At 41.2% G+C, this 22,470-nt stretch overlaps 1 protein-coding gene across 1 annotated transcript in view; it reads left to right on the forward strand.

The window, feature by feature from the left end:
- nckap1 (NCK-associated protein 1) overlaps nucleotides 1-22,470 on the forward strand; it is a 274,250-nt gene that overhangs the window by 162,310 nt on the left and 89,470 nt on the right. Inside the window, 2 exon segments of the mRNA XM_039757729.1 lie at nucleotides 15,890-16,035; nucleotides 17,715-17,847. Of these exon segments, the coding sequence (XP_039613663.1) occupies nucleotides 15,890-16,035; nucleotides 17,715-17,847 (279 nt within the window).

Here is a 22,470-nt window from a genome sequence, read left to right on the forward strand (position 1 = left end):
TTCAAAACTAGCTGTCTCCCGCGGCTCCGCCCGCGTAGTAGTAAAACAGGACAAACTTTAAGAAGCAATAAACAGGTATCGCTCCAACACGTCACCAGAGGTAGACCGATTCAAACAGAGGCTGACGCGTGAGTGAAGAGGGCCCTGCCTGACTCCCTACTCCTGAGGTTCCACCTCCCCTTCCCCTCAGCCCGCAGCCTCTCTCTTTGATTTGCGTGAATAAATTGGTACCGTAAACTGAACTATAATACTTTGCACGATGAGAGAAGCCGCAAAAACAACCAGAATGTTCAAGCAAATTATAGAAAAAAAAGATCTAAATCTGTTAAGTAGTTCTCTCGTTCGCTAGGTAAGTGGTGGTAAGGAACGCCCCGATGCTGGTGTGTGAGTGAGGAGGGCCCATGGCCTGCTGTGTCTCTCTCGGATTCGAGCAAATAAATCGGTGCCACAAGTAAACTGTTATACTTAGTATGATAAGAGACGTCACAAAATCAACCAGAATGTTCAAGCAAATGATATAAAAAAAAACAAACAATCTAAATCTGTTAAGTAGTTCTCTTGTGAAAAGCGGACAGACATACAGAGAGAGATGTTGGATTTTATATATTTAGAGATGAAAAACCGAAATTTGTCATTCCTAGAAAAGTTAACCTGTGCTTGAGTGCCAAGCTGATGGCCCAATCGCAAACAATAACATTAAGGCTTGACATCCTGGCACTTTTGGGATTCACACCTGTCAGCTGTGCTTTTCTGCAGTGTCTACTCTTATTTTTTTGGCAGTGTTTTAATCTGAAGCTGGCAGTCGTTTACAAGTTCTTGTAGATCGTGTTTGATCACTGCTGGATGAATTTACACCCTGATGTAATGCAGAGATCTTCCAAAATGAGCTTTGATATATTATTATTTATGTTATTTTTTTTACAAAGTGAATTTTATGCTTAATATGTGAAAAACCTTCACCACAAGTTTCAAAGCCAAGAAGCAGAACCAATTTTAGCTTTAGTTGGTGGTTTCTGTGCGTGAGTTTTGTCCGTCTTTTCAATGTTTACATTTTATTTATGTATTTTCACCATATGATTTGAATTATTACTCTTTGAACCTTACGAGCACATTTTCTCTTTTTTTTTCTTTTACCCATTGTGGTCGGTCTTTTCCGGGTTTAGTGTGTCTATTTCTTATTCATTCACCTACCCTAAGCATTTCCAAAAATGTCAGATAATTGTTGCATTAAATTCTCCTACCCCACAGCCTATCTGAAGTTTATTCTCTCATATATCTCATGGAGAAAAAGATTGTTGTTCAATCAAATCAACAACAGGGAACTGTGAGCGGCATAACTTTAGGGTTCACTCCGACTCTGCCATTAATTCATAAAGTACGGCTTTAGTGGCTGCTGCAGGCACATGTTATTACTAGACAGATAGATATGAAAGACACTATATGATGGATGGATGGACAGATATGAAAGGCAATGTATGACAGATGGATGGATAGATAGATATGAAAGGCACGGTATGGTAAATGGATAGATGTGAAAGACACTATATGATGCATGGATGGATAGATGGATGGAGAGATGTGAAACACACTATATGATAGATGAATGTGGAAGACACTATATGATAGATGGATGGAGAGACGTGAAACACTACATGATTGATTGATTGATGGATAGATGTGTGGGTAGATGAATGGATGGATGATGTGAAAGATGCTATATAATAGATAGATGTCAAAGACACTATGTGATGGATGTGAAATACACTATATGATGGATGGATAGATGTAAAAGACACTATGGTAGATAGATGGATGTGAAGAACACTATATGATAGATGAATGTGGAAGACACTATATGATGGATGTGAAATACACTATATGATGGATGGATAGATGTAAAAGACACTATGGTAGATAGATGGATGTGAAGAACACTATATGATAGATGAATGTGGAAGACACTATATGATGGATGGATGGAGAGATGTGAAACACTATATGATTGATTGATTGATGGATAGATATGTGGGTAGATGAATGGATAGATGATGTGAAAGACGCTATATAATAGATAGATGTGAAAGACACTATATAATACAGGCCTCAGTACGTATGGGTAAGGAAGAATAAATTTAGACACCATCTTCTTCAGTGCAGGTTCTCCACAGGGGTGCGTTCTGAGTCCCCTCCTCTTCACACTCATGACCCATGACTGTTGTGCCAAGTTCAGCACAAACCACATTATTAAGTATGCGGACGACACAACAGTGGTGGGTCTCATTCGAGGTGATGGGAAGGGGGATTACACAGAGGAGGTGAAGTCATTTGTGGAATGGTGTGATAAAAACAATCTGACACTGAATGTCGAAAAAACGAAAGAACTGGTGATCGACTTCAGGAAGAAACAGCGGACACACACCCCGGTCTACATCAAGAACACTGCTGTGGAAGTTGTGCAGTCTACCAAGTTCCTAGGAGTAACTGTGACAAACGACCTCACCTGGTCCCTGCACAGCACCTGCTCTTCTTGTAGAGGCTAAAGAGGGCCCATCTTAGCAAGTCGGTCCTCGCCACTTTCTACAGAGGGACCATAGAAAGTGTGCTAACCAGCAGCAGCTCTCTGTGGCAGGAGAGCTGCAGCAGTTCGGACTGGAAAGCACTGAGGAAAGTGGTGAGGGCTGCTGAGAGGGTCATTGGAGCCCCACTACCTAATGTACAAGACTTGGCAAAACAAGGCTGTCTGGCCAGAGCTGTGCGGATCTCCAGAGACCCCACTCATCCTGCCTCTGAACTCTTTACCCTCATGCCCTCAGGTAGAAGGTACCGCAGCCCGAAATGCAGAACCACCAGGTTTAAAAACAGTTTTTTTCCCCACCGCCGTTCGTCTTTTAAATGAAGCACTTTAGCATTTCACTGAATGCACTTTTAATTAGAATGTAATTGATTTTAACCATGTGTTTTTATTAATGTCTTGTGCATTGTCTTTTCGTTCTGCAGCACATCTCGGATGTTCTGCTGAATGACAAATAAAATTGAATTGATTGAATTGATTGTTTGATAATAGATGTGAACGACACAATATGATAGATGGATGGATATATGTGAAAGACACTATAGATAGATGGATTGATGCATTTCAAAGACGCTATATAATAGATGTGAAAGACACTTTATGATGGATGGATTAATGTACAGATGGATTGATAGATGGATAGATAGATGTGAAAGCCACTATATGATTGATTGATAGATGTGAAATTGCACTATAAAATAGATTGATGTGAAAGACACTATTATTGATTGATGGATGGATAGGTAGATCAACCTTTATTTGTCCCCAGGGGGAAATTTGGCTTTTTAAAGAAGCTCTTTAAATAAATAAATATATAAATAGATTCATAAATATATATATATTTTACATATACACTGTGGTCTGAACACATACCAAAATGACTAAAAAGGAAGAAAGAAAACTTCTGACTAGGGCTGCCAATTAATCTATCTGCTATTTCATCATTTGCTTCTTGCTTCCCTCCATTATAGCCAGTTGCCCAGGCCCTGGAGCAGCACAGCATCCCCATACCATCACACTGCCAACGCCATGTTTGATTGCTAGCATGATGGTGTTCTTCTGGAAGCTGTAACTGTTAGCTTTACACTAGATGGAATGGGGCCCATGTCTTTTGACTCACCAGTCCACATATCATTATCCTAAAAGTTTTGGAGGTGTTTTTTTGGCAAGTGTTTGACCAGCCTTTACATTCTTCTAGTTCAGCAGTCATTTCACCGTGTTAATTCTTTCAGGGATTCCATTATTGATGGAAACAGGAGAGCTGACATGAACTGACTTGATGGACCCTGCAGTTCTTTAGATGTTTGTCTGGGTCCTTCTGTGACTTTCTGGACGGGTTTTCTTTGCACTGGTGCATGTCCCACTGTTTCAGCGTTTCTCCATTTTGGAGTGGATGGCTCTCATGGTGGTCCCCAGGGTTTTAGAGAATTCTTTATAACTGTCACCCAAATGAAGAGTTGTGAATAACATTAAACAGATCCTCCGGTAATAATCACTTTAGTCAGTGCCTGAAGTTGGGCAGAAAGAACCGTCTGTGTATGTCTTGTTGTGCACGCTGCATCATGGGGTGGGTGTTATGTCCCCTCAGAGGTCCAGCGACCTGCCGACATACACGATTGATGTTGAAAAGTGAATGGTTGCGGGGTTCACCTTCTTGGATGTGCAGACGGGCACATTGTTCCTAGAAATAAGAGTTGCTATTGTGGTCGGAACTGACTGTGTGCATACATCAAACTAGAGGGAGGGAATGGGGCAATGGCAGTAAATCACTGACTTTACACCACCTCCTCGTCTGAATAGAGCTTAAAAATTACACAGGCCGGCTAGTAATTATTACTTTTTTTTTTTTTTGTTCGTTTATTTCGCCTTATACAGTTTTCTTGTATTAGGAATTTGTTAGTTTTCGCATACCCCTTGGGGTCAGAGTGCAGTGTCAGCCATTGTTCAGAGGTTAAGGGTCTTGCTCAAGGGCCCAGCAGGGTAGGATCTCTTTTTGGCAGTGAGAGCCACCACTCCGCCCTTTAAACTTTATCCCACATCCTGCTGTAACACTAATCGCGTGTAAGTATGGCTGTCAGAAAAATTAGATAACAGTAAGTTGATATACGCTTAAATAGCATAGATATACAGGTAATAAAACATAGAGGAGTTCTTGTATATGGATGTATTTTTAAGTCTCTAAAAATAAGTCTGATGGGATGGCGAGATGGCCAGTGAGGTCAGGAAAAAATACAGCTGCACGATTCTTGAGAAAAGCCCAAAAGGCTGGCCAGCTTTCACTGGGCCTTCTACCTAACAAGCATGTACTCTGTGTGCCAGAAATGGTGGTGTGTAATACTGGAGCACCTCAGAGCACCGTCCTGTCTCCCTTCCTGTTCCCCTTTCACACAAAGGACTTCCAGCACAATACCAACGCTTGCCATCTACAGATATTTTCTGATGACTCGCCCATCATAGGTTGCATTGATAATGAAGACGAGTCAGAGTATAGAAAAGTCGTGGAGGACTTTGTCTTGTGGTACAGGCACAACATTAGCAATCATGAGGCTGAAACATGAGAATTAAACCGTTGGAAACTTTTATTAAAAGCTAAGGATGACCAAAATCAACTGTCTGGAATATCAAGAAGAAGAAAAAACACGCTAGTGTGCTCAGTAATCGCAAAGGGTCTGGCAGGCCAAGGAAGACCCTCACTGCTGAGGACAGAAGAATCCTCACTTTGGTCAAGAAACAGCCCCCAACACCTGTCTTGACAGATCATACACAGTCTTCAGGGGGCCGATGTGTGTTTGTGTGTGTGTGTCAGAGACGACTCTCAGAAGAAGACTCCATGAACAGAAACACAGAGGCCATACTGCAAGATAGGACGACCAGTTTGTGACAAAGGACTTCAAAGAGCCTGCAGAATTCTGGGAAAAGATCTTGTGGACAGACGAGACTGAGACAAACCTCATCAGAGTGATGGCGATAGGAAAGTGTAGACCAAAAGGAACTGCCCAAGATCCAAAGCAGACCACCTCATCTGTTAAACGTGGTGGTACTGGGAGTGTTACGGCTTGGACCTTAGGATGACTGAAACATTGCGAAGAAGAAAGAACACACTGGTAAATTCAGTAATTGCAAAAGGGACTGGAGGCCAAGGAGGACCTCCGCTGCTGATGAAAGAACACCACGTACTATGGTCAAGAAAAAGACCCAAACGCCTGTGGGACAGATCAGAAACAGTCTTCAGGAGGCAGATGTATGTGTGTCAGAGACGACTATGAGCAGAAGACTTCATGAACACACTGCAAGATGCAAACCACTAATTAGCCGTAAAAACAGGATGGCCAGATTACAGTTTGCAAAAAAGGACTTCAAAGAACCTGCAGAATTCTGGGAAAAGGTCTAGTGGACAGAAGAGAAGCAAAGAAGACCACCTCATCTGTTAAACATGGTGCTGGGGGTGTTATGTCTTATGCATGTATGGCCGCCACAGTTCTTGGCACACTTCTCATCATTGACGATGTGACTGCTGATGGCACAATGAATTCTGAGGTGTGTAGAAACATCTGATCTGCTCAAATTCCAGTGAAGGCCTCCAAACATGGTGGACGGTGCTTCATCCTACAACAAGATAATGAGCCAAGCAAACTGCTGAGGCCATACAGGAGTTTATCGAAGATAAAAAATGGAAAATGTTTGAATGGCCAAGCCAGTCACCTCAGCTCAGTCCAGTGGAGCCGGCAGAGAAAACCTAGTGGGACAAGCCCCGTAAAACGAGCAGGAGCTGAAGATGGCTGCATGAGAGGCTTTGCAGAGCATCACCTGAGAAGACCCTCAGCAGCTGGTGATGTCTATGAAAGGCAGAGTTTAAGCAGTCATTACATTTGAGGGATAAGTGACAAAGTGACCCGACATTTGCGCGATAGACACATGAGCAGCGACAAAATAGCGCCCATTAAAACGCGGCGTCAAAATCGTGCCAACAAAATCGTGAAAGTTTCATGAAATATGAATTACTAGTTTAAAGCATATATAATAATGTTTATTTTAGAAGTCAATATTATGAGACGCGGCATGCCATCAGCACGGCACGCAGATAGTCCTTAAGATCACGCCCTGCATATGTAGGAAGGATTGCAGCAAGACGTCTTGATAGTTGAGCGTATTTAGACTTGCTGGCTGCCTGCCGCTTTGTATACGACGCGTTATGCCAACCCTCGACTGAGTTATTTGTTCGAGGCATGCCATTGGCAGTTATAACAGTTATAAGCTAGCACATAATGTGTACATAATGCGCACGTACGCGTCCCACTCTCTTGGCCTCTCTCGCGATTTTGTCGGCGCGCATTTGTCGAAAACCAGTTAGCGAGTTTGTCGGAGCTCATTTGTCCATCGCGGTTTTGTCGGCGCTCATATGTCTATCGCGCTTTTGTCGGTGAACCAAGTGACAAAGTCCTCAATATAAGAGACCTGCCTTTGCTGTGTGCCAACCATTATGGTGCCCCAAAAGGGGGGGAGGGGCTGTGTAATAAATGTGTTTAATCACGATGTCTGAATTGTTTCAGGGGGAAGTCAAGGAGAAATGTGTCTTTGTCCCAAACATTATGGAGGAGACTGTAAATGTAATTGTTGTTCAATAGAACAAGATGAAGACTCTCCTGCAGCCACTGAAGACGTTCACAGAATAGTTATAAACATTTTTTTTTTAAGACTTCTTCACATTCTGCCTTGTCACCAAGTCTTACACGTTTTTTTTTGCCGGCAGTATTTTAACAAGTGCTTCTTAAAAATGTCATAATGATGATAAATTATTTTCGAGTAATAAAATAACAAAAAAACCTTTCTTAATCCTTTTGTTGATTCAGATTTCATAATTTCTCTCGACAGTTAAACGCCCCCATGAGCCTGTTTACACCCTGCTACCATGCAATTAGCTTGCTGTGTGAATAACTCTTGAGTAATAAAGTTTCCGCATACACACCCTCCATCTACTTAAGATCAGACCCCAATAGCGTTACTCTGGCATGTCTTCTTGAACTCATTTTAAAGCAAACGCGTTTGTGAAGTTTACTTCTAAGTGACACATACACAGTGTTTATGTATATACTGTAAGTGTCTTGGTTATCCCAGCTGGGATTGAGGATAATATCTTGCTCCGGCCAGAAGACCATAATGGAAGGACTGCGAGAGAATAGACACAACCTAGCCTTGTATTCTTTGTCCTGCCTGGGAACAAGGAATAACGGATAGGCTGGGTGATGGTGGATACCAGGAGCAGTTCATTCCACCACACTAAAGGTGGCAGTGTTCTTCTAGTCTGATCCCGATTAAGACACCCGCAGGGTTTCTTAGGAATTGAAGTGCATCCCTAAAGGGGCCATTGGGTGGTGTTTTGGGGGATTTGGGGGGTGAAAGACAACACTTGTTTCCGCATGACCTAGAAATGCTCTCGACATTCAGTGCAGTTGACACCGAAAACATTCCTGGGTCTTATTTAAAAAGAAGCCCACCGCCTCAAATTAGGGAGTTAGGAGGCAGCGGGTGAAACTCACTCAGGAGGAGTGGAAGGAAAGGAAGACGTTTATTTAGCTACTGTATATTATGGTATATGTGGCCATATGTTGGGTGATATTGTGTCTGCGGTTTGGGGCTTGTCTGTGCCCCCGTGTGGTTACAATGCAGTTTGAATTCATGTGTATGAATAAATATATGTATACATACAAAGGTTTGAACGTCAATGGCCAAATTTCTTTTTCCATTTGAAGTAAATACAACTTGGACAGCAAACAAACTTAAACAATGGCATTTTTTACTTTCTTGTATACGAAGCATTGGGAAATTATTGTGATCGATTCAGTGTTGAGATTTTGATGAATCTCAATGTGAGTCCAAAAATACCATTTTTGGAATTATGTGTGTGTGTGTGTAAACACGATAACTTGAATACACTTTCACTTCGGTCAACCAAATTTTGCATACAAGTATTAGGTACAAAACATAGATTCTTTCAACTTTTGGACTATTTCTGACAACCAGAAGTGGTGCTTTACCTTTTATTCATGCAGCTGCAGAGTCCGATTTATTCGACTTTACTTTAATTATAATTGTTCAATATATTATTTGTTTGATTTGATTTGTGTTGATAGTTCTTTCATGTACATAATTTAAAAATATAATCATTGTCTTGCGGCTCTCCGCATATCTGAGCATTTGAGAGAGTCGAGGGGAGACCACTACTGATTTTTATTTTTTTTTGTTAAAACGTTTCGGTTTCCTCCCACAGTTAGCACGCTTACATACACTTCAATAACTCAATTAATTCACAGAAACTTGATTTTCAAAATGCCATGTAAACGCTTGTTCTGTTTAGGGAAATCTGGCTATTTTTTTACTCTGAGAAACTGGATTATCAGAGGTACATTTCTCCGTGACTAACCCGATTCACTGCCCATGTAAACCCTTAACTGGGTTGCTGGTAAGGATCTTATAGTCTGTGCATGTCCGTTCCACTCTGTCAGCCTGCGATGGATTTGCTTTGCACTCAACTTTCAGGAGCCAAAGGTAGGAGCATCAAGATGCAAATATTCAGGCAATCGCATTATTTGTTCTCCTAGTTGGAATTGTCTGTCTCAGTATTTTAGAAATCTCTAAATTTATGTTCGTGAGTTGAACAGACAGTGCTAAACTCAGCAACACGATCTGGAGAGTAGTAGGGTAACGTTAAAAGTAGCATGCATTACATAGTCCGTGTACTTTTAAAGGTAACAAGCAACCTGACACATCTTATTGAAGTAAAAAGCACCTGTGTTGTCGTTATTCCAGCAGCATTGGATGTAAGGAAAGAAAAACATGCAGTCTGGTAAGAGAAACCGAAAAATATGTCAGTCTGACTAAACATGTTTACTGTGTTTCCCCAAAAATAAGACCTACTCCGAAAATAAGGCGCCTAAGGCCAGATTTATATAGGGTGGTCCAGATCTAATTATGCGATTTTCATTACGCTATAACTTATTAAGCTTATTACATAGAAAATCACCCGAAAAATCCCAGACCATCGAGAAGTGTGCGGACTGATGACATGAAGAATCGTCTTCGTGCCGAACTGGAATCGTCCCCACATAAGTCAAAGTCATCCAGACAATCTGGATCTGCATACTTAGATCTGGACCACCCTGTACTTCACGTGATGCGAAGCGTGTGCCGAAACATCCATGAAATTCCGAGGACACCTTACATCAATATCTCTGAAAAGGATGTTTAATGATTACATTCATCAATTCGGGGATGTTCCCATTCCAGCTAGGATTGGCGCAAGACCGAAACAAAATCTCTGGAGTGGGCATCAGCTCATCGCAAGGTGAACACAAGCACATACACACACACACACACACACACACACTGGCCTCATTGTAGCTTCACCAAATCCCTATACCTTCATGTCATTGGATGGAAAACAGCCCACTGTGGAAACCCACCCGGAAAACATGCAAACTCCAGGCAGGGATCACAAGGGACGTGACTCCCTGCGAAAGAGCAGCGCTACCGCTCTGCCACCGTGCCACCCCATATGTGTAACTATTAGCAGTATTGATTATTTAAACAAAGTTAATGATTTATCTGTGAAATGCAGCATACATATTTTTATTGCATTTCATCATGAAAGAATAGATAGAAATCTAAGAATTCTAAATGTGCAGAGAGAGCCGGAATGTCATAAATATAACATGCTGTGTGGCAATCACTGCCTGCCGCTGCTGTCAGGTCAGGAGGAAGCCCCAGAAGCGCGTAGTGATTTAACAACTGGGTTGGTTTTAAGATGATGTTTACAGCGGTCTACTTTAATGACAAAGTAAAGTACGGGATTAAAGAGGACGTTTCGAGTTTAAAGCTGAAATTTCCACTTTAATCATAAAATAGACATTTTCATTATGTCCTTTTTTCTTCTCTGTGGCTCAAATACGCCGCCGTACATTCTGATGGTATAGTGAAGGTGCAAAAAAAAAAGACGGCACAGAAGACGGTAGGTGAGACTTTTAAAATGTATCGTGTCATTACTTTGGGGAATATGCGACGCTTGACTATCAAAGCACCACGAATGCATCTGTATGGTGGCATTTTGCTTTAGCACATCGAACCGGTCGTCAAACATCGAAGCAGGCACATCGATCCTGTAGGATCCACAAAGCGACTGGAGTAGCAAGAAATTCATGCTGAGAACATGGAGCGCTATGAGGATATTCCAGAAGAAGATGACATGATTGTATTTGGATAAAAGTATATTGTTGTACATATAAGATATCCACTGAAAATAAGCTGTAGTGCATCTTTTGGAGCAAAAATTAACATAAGACCCTGTCTTATCTTCGGGGAAACACGGTATAAAATACAAGAAAATTCTCACAGGCTCATTTTCGGATTCGGATAATGTCTTTTAACTTATTTATTTATTTATTTATTTGCGAGATTTAATGATGGCGGAATGTTTTAACAAAAGGAGAACTCTAGAAGCTTACTTGCTAATATAAAAGCAGATTATTAAGAAACCAAGCTTCTGCCTCAACTGCGTCATTCACCTTAATTCAATTATGTGTGTACATGTAAACACACTGAGTGTAAAGACATGCAGGTCTTTAAGGATATTTGGACCCGGGTGAACATTTTTCAGGTGCCAAGCCAGCTAAAACCCCTTTTATTGAAGGGGGGGTAAAAAAGAAAATAAAATACAAAATGGAAACAAAAGCAAGTGCCTTATACGCTGTCATTCTAATTCAGTGCCTTTTATGACTACATGCATTACAAAATACATTTCAATGGATGGTGCACTGCAAACATTAATGCTGAATATGCTGAGGGCTTACAAGAATTACTTTGATTTCCAGCTTAGACGTGTAGCACAGCTAGCATTTAATATGTGAACAATGATTAAAAAAAATTTTGTTTGAGTGCAATGGCAGCTGGTCTGGTACAGTTGCGATGGTTTGCGATTAATTAATTAACTTCAGCAAATAAGGGCAGATTAAGCTTAATGTCCTTTAATTCCTCCACCCTGCCAATTAAAACTATTAATCTGACCAACTTCCCTACGTGCCTAATCGCTGCTGACAGGCCATGTTCTTGGCCACTTATTTCTAACGTTGAATTTGAGTGTCCAGTAAGTCCGATTTGTTGACAGCCGTATTCAGACATGGTGGTGTATTCTGGTAGTGTGGGTATATTTTGATTTTCTGTTCTTTTAGGCTTGAGAAGATTTGAAAGAGCGTTTAAAAAAAGAAACAAAAAAAGTGACATTTGCATGTATGAACAGCCGTCATGTTTGTTGTGTGTGAGTTATGTTGTTCATGCATTTTGTTTTGTCCACCGATTTGTGCTATAATGATATTTCTTGCTGTTTTTTTATACTTAAGGGGTGTCAGTCCCACTTTGCAGTAACTTTCATCTAATAATCTAACCAACCAGTAGATAAGTATTATATATTACTGCTGTCACTGTCCTGCTCCACTGACAGACTGAGGAGATCATTCCTCCCCCACATTATGCGACTCTTCCACCCCGGGCAGTAAATGATAACATTACTCAAAGTTATTGTCTGCGTTTACATGCTTTTTTATTACTATTTAATTTAATATTGTTGTTTCATATCAGTATACTGCAGGTGGATAATGTGATTTTCCCCTTGGGATTAATAAAGTATCTACCTCCCTCTCTCCCTCTCTCCTCCGCCCCCTTCCTGATTTCTTATTCTTTCGCATGTTTGTCACACAAAATGTTTCTGATCATCAAACACATTTAACCATTAGTCAAATATAACACAAGTAAACACAAAATACAGTTTTTAAATGATGGTTTTTATTATTTAGGGAGAAAAAAAAATCCAAACCTACATGGCCCTGTGTGAAAAAGTAATTGCCCCCTTGTTCAAAAATCCCCTAACTGTGGTGTATCACACCTGAGTTCAATTTCCGTAGCCACCCCCAGGCCTGATTACTGCCACACCTGTTTCAATCAAGAAATCACTTCAATAGGAGCTGCCTGACACAGAGAAGTAGACCAAAAGCACCTCAAAAGCTAAACATCATGCCAAGATCCAAAGAAATTCAGGAACAAATGAGAACAGAAGTAATTGAGATCTTTCAGTCTGGTAAAGGTTATAAAGCCATTTCTAAAGCTTTGGGACTCCAGCGAACCACAGTGAGAGCCATTATCCACAAATGGCAAAAACATGGAACAGTGGTGAACCTTCCCAGGAGTGGCCGGCCGACCAAAATTACCCCAAGAGCGCAGAGACGACTCATCCGAGAGGTCACAAAAGACCCCAGGACAACGTCTAAAGAACTGCAGGCCTCACTTGCCTCAATTAAGGTCAGTGTTCACGACTCCACCATAAGAAAGAGACTGGGCAAAAACGGCCTGCATGGTAGATTTCAAGACGCAAACCACTGTTAAGCAAAAAGAACATTAGGGCTCGTCTCAATTGTGCTAAGAAACATCTCAATGATTGCCAAGACTTTTGGAAAAATACCTTGTGGACTGATGAGACAAAAGTTGAACTTTTTGGAAGGCAAATGTCCCGTTACATCTGGCGTAAAAGGAACACAGCATTTCAGAAAAGAACATCATACCAACAGTAAAATATGGTGGTGGTAGTGTGATGGTCTGGGGTTGTTTTGCTGCTTCAGGACCTGCAAGGCTTGCTGTGATAGATGGAACCATGAATTCTACTGTCTACCAAAAAATCCTGAAGGAGAATGTCCGGCCATCTGTTCGTCAACTCAAGCTGAAGCGATCTTGGGTGCTGCAACAGGACAATGACCCAAAACACACCAGCAAATCCACCTCTGAATGGCTGAAGAAAAACAAAATGAAGACTTTGGAGTGGCCTAGTCAAAGTCCTGACCTGAATCCAATTGAGATGCTATGGCATGACCTTAAAAAGGCGGGTCATGCTAGAAAACCCTCAAATAAAGCTGAATTACAACAATTCTGCAAAGATGAGTGGCCCAAAATTCCTCCAGAGCGCTGTAAAAGACTCATTGCAAGTTATCGCAGACGCTTGATTGCAGTTATTGCTGCTAAGGGTGGCTCAACCAGTTATTAGGTTCAGGGGGCAATTACTTTTCACACAGGGCCATGTAGGTTTGGATTTTTTCTCCCTAAATAATAAAAACCATCATTTAAAAACTGAATTTTGTGTTTACTTGTGTTATATTTGACTAATGGTTAAATGTGCTTGATGATCAGAAACATTTTGTGTGACAAACATGCAAAAGAATAAGAAATCAGGAAGGGGGCAAATACTTTTTCACACCACTGTATCTATCTATCTATACCAGTAACGGCACACTGCACAATAACGTACAGTGAATACACTTGTACTTTCCATCCTCTTTCTCTGTCTCTGTTTAGCATTCGTTTGCTCAGAGGTTGATGCGCTTGCTGCTTCCTGAGCAGCTTGTCTTTCTCCAGCCTTGTGGCCCGCTTCTTCTCTTTTTCTGTTGACATCTATTTGCGTTAAAACTGATTAAGTCAGTTTTTGTGTTGCAATTACTTAGTATGTTTTCCTTAATTTTTCACTCTTCAATCTGCCTGAAAAATGATTTAAGATATGAAGAGGTAGGGGAAGTGGCAGCCAAGGTGGTAGGGATGAGAAGGGAGCCCCCGTATGCATGTGCCACACCGCTGGCCGCTGCCGAGAGTTGATTCTACAATAAAATAAAATAAAAATAGGAATAACCTTGGAGGTCAATCATCATTCTGAAAGTGGATAGTAGACATCACGTAGTAGATGTGTACCAAATTTCAGGTTAGTAGTCCAAACGGTTTGCAAGCTACAGGTGATTTAAAATCCTGGACAGACCAATGGAGAACCATGGTAGCATATTATATAAGAAGATATCTTTCTCATTAATGGATGGATGATTCTCTCAATCATAGTATTGGTATCTGATCACAATGAGCACATTTTATATACACTACCAGTCAAAGGTTTGGGGTCAGATTTTTGGCAGAAATGGATACCTATTTTTTACTATGAAGATACCATTAAATTGATTTTATATACTGTATATGTATGTGTGTGTGTGTGTGTGTATATATATATATATATATATATATATATATATATATATATATATATATATATATATATAATGTGTGTGTGTGTATATATATATATATATATATATATATAGTACATAACCAAGGCATTCCACATGTTTCTGATGGCTATTACTGCTTGAAATGGCTGCTTTTTAATTTATGATTCACATATGGCTACAAAGGCCTCATTTTCAGCAGCAGCTCCTTCAGTCTCCTAACGTCCAACTCGCTCATCTTATCCTTAATTTGTCTTGTGTTATGCTAATCGGCTATTGGAGAAACCTTTGTAGTAACATTAGGACCCTTGACACCTGTTCTTCTGTTCAGTTGTGCTGCAACATACTGGCATTCCTACAGTTCAGCTGTGGGTTCAAAAATGGACAAAATGTTATAACATTCTCAAGAAACGTGTCCATCTGTTTTTTTTTTTGTTTTTTTTTTGCAGAATAACAGCTAGTTCATGAAGAAAGTGAAGATTTCACACAAAGGTGTCCATTACTTTCTTGAGAGAGAAGAGGACGAATGGAATCTGAAGGGAATGGAAAAAGAAGAGGGGAGCACAATAGTGGGCAACTGCATAAATGGAGAAGAACATGAGAGTGTACAGTGTAAGAAACAAACACCTTGACAGGTCCTCAGTTAACTTCTTTTGTACATACACACCAGGGTCATCTGTAACAGATTAAAGACAATTATGGGATGCTCGCCTTTGAGTGTGAAAAGCCTCATGTGAAACTGCCAACTATAAAGAAAAGATTAAAATGGGCCAAAGGGCACAGACATTGGACAGACGATGACTGGAAGGACGTGTTATACTCGCCATCTTGGAGTCGTCTTTCATTTGTTGCAGATGTCACTTTGGTGTGTATTTAGTGACGCAGATGACTGTGGACCTGTCAGGTGTTTGTTTCTCACACTGCACTCTCTGATGTCCTCCTATTCTTACGTAGCTGCCCACCTGGGCCTTCCCCTTCTCTCGACTTCCATTTTCTGTCAAGGCAATAGTGGACACCTTTGTAGGAAATCTTCAGTTTCTTGGCAATGTGTCACTTGGAATAACCTTCATGCTGCAATTGTTCCTTGGAAAAGCCAGACCCCAACTCCTAAACTTCTGGTTGCCAGCGTGCTTGATTAGAATGAGAAAAAAAACAACATGGCTTCCTCCTTTCAGGTCCTTCTTGTGTCATCATTTCCTGTGTTCTTCTGTATTCACTGTGCTTCTTTGTATTTTAACAGGCATACACCAGCGTGTCTAAGGCTTCATTGGGTCTGGCAGATCACAGAGAACTTGGGAAGATGATGAACACAATCATATTTCACACAAAAATGGTGGATTCCCTGGTAGAGATGTTAGTGGAAACGTCAGACCTCTCTGTTTTCTGGTAAGAAAATATAACCCTGCCGTGTAGAGCAATGATCTGCCCGTTTAAGATGCACTTTTGCATTTTTCTTGTAAAATATCACTTTACTGTCTCATAACCTGACACTTGGAAGGTCTGCTGTTTTTAAATTTGATTCAAAGGGGTATTATTGGCGGGGCACATTATGGTGGTTTTAAAAACTTTTGATCCGTTCATCCTTTCCATGTACCCCCAAATCATGCCACACTCCATTCATTCATTCATTCATTCATTCTCCACTCCTTATTCGAAGTCGGGTCGTGGGAGCAACAGTCTTAGCAGTGGGACCCATAGGCTCCCTTCACCAGCCATACTTGCCATCTCATACTGTGATATCCCAAGGCATTCCCAGGCCAACTGGGAGATATAATTTTCCCATTGCTGACCCACACATTCAGATCTTCCTTTAAAAGGAATTCAGTGGATTCAGAAAGTCTTCAGACCCCTTCAGCTCTTTCACATTTTGTTATGTTTTAGCCTTGTGCTAAAATGATTGAAATTCATTTTTTTCCCCCTCATATCACGTAACACTCAGTCTCCCAGAAAAACAAATCAAAAAATTTTTTTGGAATTTTCACAAATTTATTAAATTTGGGTGGGGGGGACCAAATCCATATTAAAGTCTATGTCTTTGAATTGTCATTAAAGTCCCTGTTGGTGTAATGATCAGGCGTCCCAATACTTTTATCCATATAGTGTATATATGCCGGGTCACTAAAGACCTGAGGTATGTAATAGTGTTTCCTGAAAGTTCCATGCATTCAACGCTTAATACATTTACAAGCAGTGTCTGGTTGGACATGAGCCTACGAATAATAGAGTAGCATCAGGTATGTGAAACGTTTTTTGTGAGTAGACCAGACCTTGTTTGTGATCCCCGCCAACTTTCATCCTGGCAACTCTTTCTTCTGCCTGCCATTGCTGGAAATCGTCCTGAAAAGTTGTCCCCCGAAGTCCTCTTCCAGCTTCATTTCCCCACCAAGAGGACAACTGCTATTGAAACACCAATGGGATAAATGGATTCACTTTCAAGGAGACTGAACTGAAAAATTCTGAAATGACGATATGCTGTGCCACCAGGTAGGCTTAATTCCCATCAGATGCCCTTTGCAATCTGGGCTTTATTTCTTTGGGTTTTTTTCTCATGCCAGGTGGTCAATCAACAGTGACCTCATGTTTCTAGAACAGTCCAAAAAGAAACTTGCCACCAAAGTTTAGTGTACTCGGCAGAGCTACGTGTGATCTTCATCTCCATAGTTCATTGCTTTTATGTCAGGGATCATTTTTTCAGAATCCTTGTTCACAGAACATACCGGGCAAATGAAAAAGTGACCTTCCAAGTTTCACCGTACTTTTTAAGAGACACAGTTTTATTATAATTACTGAGACATGTCACAAGCAAACCTCGTTTGCATATAAAACATTAGCATGTATAAGTCTTACATTGCATAGTCTTTTCATTACTAAAATATTATTAAACCTGTTGTTTAGCAAGTTTAGTACTTTTGTTTTTTTTTATATTATTAGATATTGTTTGAAGTGATCTTTGATGGATTTTCATTAGTAATGCATTGCTCTGCATATTTTATTAAGCTTGGCAAGTGTAGTTTTTATTGTGTTTGAGGGTCTTCAGTGTGTTCAAAAAAAGTTTGTGTTTTCAGTTTTTACAGCCGGGCCTTTGAGAAAATGTTCCAGCAGTGCTTGGAGCTGCCATCTCAGTCCAGATACTCCATTTCTTTCCCACTTGTTTGTACTCACTTCATGAGCTGCACTCACGAGCTGTGTCCAGAGGAGGTAAGTACTGGCTGTCTGGACCTTTTCCTTATCTTACAGTGGATGTTTCATCTTGATGTATTACAGTCTTATGAAAAAGTTTGTGACCCCCTCTCAGCCTGCATAATCATTGACTCTCCTTTCAACACAAAGATATCAGTGGTGTGTCTTTCATTTCCTAGGAACATCTGAGCACTGCGGTGTTTTCTGAACAAAGATTTTTAGTGACACAGTATTTAGTTTATGAAATTAAATCAAATGTGAAAAACTGGCTGTGCACAAATGTGGGTCCCCTTGTCATTGTGCTGATTTGAATGCCTGTCACTGCTCAATGCTGATTACTTGGTTGGATGAGCTCATTAAGCCTTGAACTTCATAGACAGGAGTGTCCAATCATGAGTGCTAAAAGGTATTTAAGGTGGTCAATTGCAAGTTGTGCTTCCCTTTGACTCTCCTCTGAAGAGTGACAGACAGCATGGGATCCTCAAAGCAACTCTCCAAAGATCTGAAAACAAAGATTGTTGAGTCTCCTGGTTTAGGGGAAGGCTACAAAAAGCCATCTCAGAGGTTTAAACTGTCAGTTTCAACTGTAAGGAATGGAATCAGGAAATGGAAGGCCACAGGCACAGTTGCTGTTAAACCAACACAGCAGGTCTGGCAGGCCAAGAAAAATACAGGAGCGGCATATGAAGAGGCAGGATTGTGAGAATGGTTACAGACAACCCACAGATCACCTCCAAAGACCTGCAAGAACATCTCGCTGCAGATGGTGTATCTGTACATCGTTCTACAATTCAGAACATCTGTATGGCAGGGTGATGAGAGAGAAGCCCTTTCTGCACTCGCGCCACAAACAGAGTCGCTTGTTGTATCAAATGCTCATTTAGACAAGTCAGATTCATTTTGGAACAAAGTGCTTTGGACTGATGAGACAAAATGGAGTTATTTGGTCAGAACAAAAAGCGCTTTGCATGGCGGAAGAAGAACACCGCATTCCAAGAAAAACACCTGCTACCTCCTGTCAAATTTGGTGGAGGGTCCATCATGCTGTGGGGCTGTGTGGCCAGTTCAGGGACTGGGGCCCTTGTTAAAGTCGAGGGTCGGATGAATTCAACCCAATATCAACAAATTCTTCAGGATAATGTTCAAGCATCAGTCACAAAGTTGAAGTTACACAGGGGTTGGATATTCCAACAAGACAATGACCCAAAACACAGTTGGAAATCTACAAAGGCATTCATGCAGAGGGAGAAGTACAATGTTCTGGAATGGCCGTCACAGTCCCCTGACTTGAATATCATTGATAATCTATGGGATGATTTGAAGCAGGCTGTCCATCAAATTGAAGTGAACTGGAGAGATTTTGTATGAAGAATGGTCAGAAATACCTCCATCAGAGTCCAGACACTCATCACAGGCTACAGGAGGACAGCATCGAGAGGCTCAAAGGAGCAAAAGGAGGCTCAGCTAAGTATTGATGTCATATCTCTGTTGGGGTGCCCACATTTATGCACCTGTCTAATTTTGTTATGATGCATATTGCATATTTTCTGTTAATCCAATAAACTTAATGTCACTGCTGAAATCCTACTGTGTCCATAAGGCATGTCAGATATTAAAAGGAAGTTGCTACTTTGAAAGCTCAGCCAATGAGAAACAAAAATCCAAACAATTAAGAGGGGTTCCCAAACTCTTTCATATGACTGTACCTGGCTTTTTTTTTTATAAGTTTAATTTATTTATCTTTTTGTATCTCAGTTCCCTTATCTCCTACAAGTTACTCCCTTCTCTTCAGGAAGCATATTCTGTCAGAGTTAAGTAGACATTGTACAGTGGATTTGGAAAGGATTCAGACTCCTACACTTTCTGCGTATTTTATTGTGTTGTGGATATCATTTGAAATAGATAAATTTGCCATTTTGGCCCCATCAGTCTACACTCAGCAACCCTTAATAACCAAGTGAAAGGAAGTAGGTTTTCAGAAATGTATGCACATTTTTTAACTTTAATTTAAGACCCTTTAATTCTGAACAACAATAATAATTCTTGTATTGCCCTAAATCACACAAGGAATGCTTCCATGGGCTTTAACAGGCCCTGTTTTGTGAAAGCTCCCCAGCCTTGGCTTTCGAAGAAGACAAGGAAAAAAATCTTGTAGAGATAGAAGAAAGTGGAAGAGATCTTGGGAGGAGCAATTCAGAGAAAAGAGAGAGACCCCCTTCCAAATAGGGTGTTAGAAAATGGGGTAAATACAACACATAAAGCAAGTACGAAAGTAAAGAGTCCTCTTTACAAAACTCGATGGCCAGTCTATCATGGCCACCTCAGAATTATAATACAACAGTAGAAATGACTTCATTCCTGCACAGTGCTCCTTACCAAGTGCAGGCCTGGATCACCATGATCGCTCTCAAGACAAAATGTAAGAACTGGTGATACCATTCATTAAATACAGACGTATATCATATGAGGGTAAAGATTTGTTCAAATATATAAAAAACGAAGTAGAAACTGATGAACGTAAATGAAAAACAACAACATCTGTCTGTCAGCTAATTGTAGAACTGCGGGAGAAAAGAGTCAGACAAGCCGGACACATTCAGATTCCTGGAGACCTCGACCAACAAGCTGTGCTCCTTTATCTGAGGTGACTTTTCCATAGCTAGGCAGTCAACTTAGAAGCAGAGCAGTGGCACTAAGTGCCACATGAGGATACCTAGAAGAGAAACTGATCAGGGGAAGGTCAGAGGTTAGGAGCACCTGCTGATACATCGCATTGCTGCACCCACCACATGAAAAACCAACTCAGGATCCAGATTAGTACCCGAATGCAGCCATGCAACGGGTGACACCTTAGCACCAGTTCAGATGGAATGGAACCAGTGTGAGGCTTTTTATGGTGGCTGGAGTGCCAGTTCTGCCACCAACCCCCAAGTTTTTCCCTGCAGGCTGGAGGGCCTACATGCAGGACTGGATGCAGATTGACGTCATATCCACGGAGCAATTGCAGGTTAAGGGTCTCGCTCAAGGGCCCAACAGAGCAGAGCCCCTTTTGGCATTTATAGGATTCAAACCGGCAACCTTCTGATTGCCAGTGCAGATCCCTAGCCTCAGAGCCACCACTCCACCCAAATAGGTAGATAAGAGAGTAAATCAATATACACAAACTCTTTGGTTTGATCACCCACCACAATGACTATAAACCAAGACAATTAAAAAGAAGTAAAACTTCTGACTTAGCTGACACAGTCACAGTGAGATGCTATACTGGAGTATTGGCGTTGGCATTACAGAGCCCCCAAAGTGTTTCGTGACACACTGTGCCTAATTGGCTCCTTCCCTAAATTCTGACCTGTCTCCACAGCAGGATGCTTCACCGTGGTGAGGGTTTTAAGCAGGTAATGAACAGTGCCTGGTCTTTGCCAGACATAATGCTTGGGGTTCTGACCAAAGACTTCAATTTTGGTTTCATCGGACCACTGAATCTTTCTCCCCCCTCATGCTCTCAGCCTCCTTTAAATGCAATCATATGCCCATCTAGCCACTACGCTGACATCTCCTGGACAGAAAACATCACAGCAGTCATCAAGAAGGCTCAGCAGCGGTTACTCTTCCTGAGGGTCCTCAGAAAGCACAAACTGGACTCCAGCCTGCTACTGACCTTCTACTGCTCGTCCATCGAGAGCCTGCTGACGTATTGTATCACAGTATGGTACGGCAGCTGCACCATGGCAGACGGGGAGAGGCTTCAGAGAGTAGTAAAGGCTGCACAGAAGATCATCGGGTGCCCTCTCCCCTTCCTGATGGACATTTACACCTCCCGCTGCCTAAGCAGAGCAAAAAACATCATCAAGAACAGCTCCCACCCTGGCTCTGATCTGTTTGACCAGGTGCCCTCAGGGAGGCGCTACAAGTGCATCACAAGGACAAACAGACTCAAGAACAGTTTTTTCCCAAAAGCCATAACCATTCTAAACTCACACGTGCACTGACCACCCAGTCTAATCCCCAACCCCTGGACTTCCTTCTATCCATCAACTGTGCAATATCCAATATCTAAATGGTACTGATAATAACTGCAATATCATTACTCTCGGGGTCCAACATCCACTACTCACTGCACATGAATCATCATTATTATGAAATATTTAAATAATGTGCAATACAGTAATCCCTCCTCGATCGCGGGGGTTGCGTTCCAGAACCCCCCGCGATAGATGAAAATCCGCGAAGTAGAAACCATATGTTTGTATAGTTATTTTTATATATTTTAAGTCTTTAGAAACTCTCCCACACTGTTAACATTTTTAGAGCCCTTTAGACATGAAATAACACATTTTAGTCAAATGTTTAAACTGTGTTCATTGACAAGACAGAGATGACAGTTCTTTCTCACAATTAAAAGAATGCAAATAGATCTTCTCTTCAGGAGCAGAGAATTTCAGAGAGAGAGAGAGAGAGAGAGATCACTCGCAAAGAAAAGCAAATAATCAAAAATCTGTATCTTCTCAGCAAACAGCCCCTCTGCTCACATCTCCTCGTCAGGCGCAGAGAACGTCAGAGAGAGAGAGAGAGAGCGCGAGATTAAAGCAAACAATTAAAAAATCAATAAGTGTGTTTTTGGAAGCACCGCGATAAAGCGGC

Source organism: Polypterus senegalus, chromosome 6 (assembly GCF_016835505.1).
Source record: "Polypterus senegalus isolate Bchr_013 chromosome 6, ASM1683550v1, whole genome shotgun sequence".
In the NCBI taxonomy this organism is placed as follows: Eukaryota; Metazoa; Chordata; class Cladistia; order Polypteriformes; family Polypteridae; genus Polypterus; species Polypterus senegalus.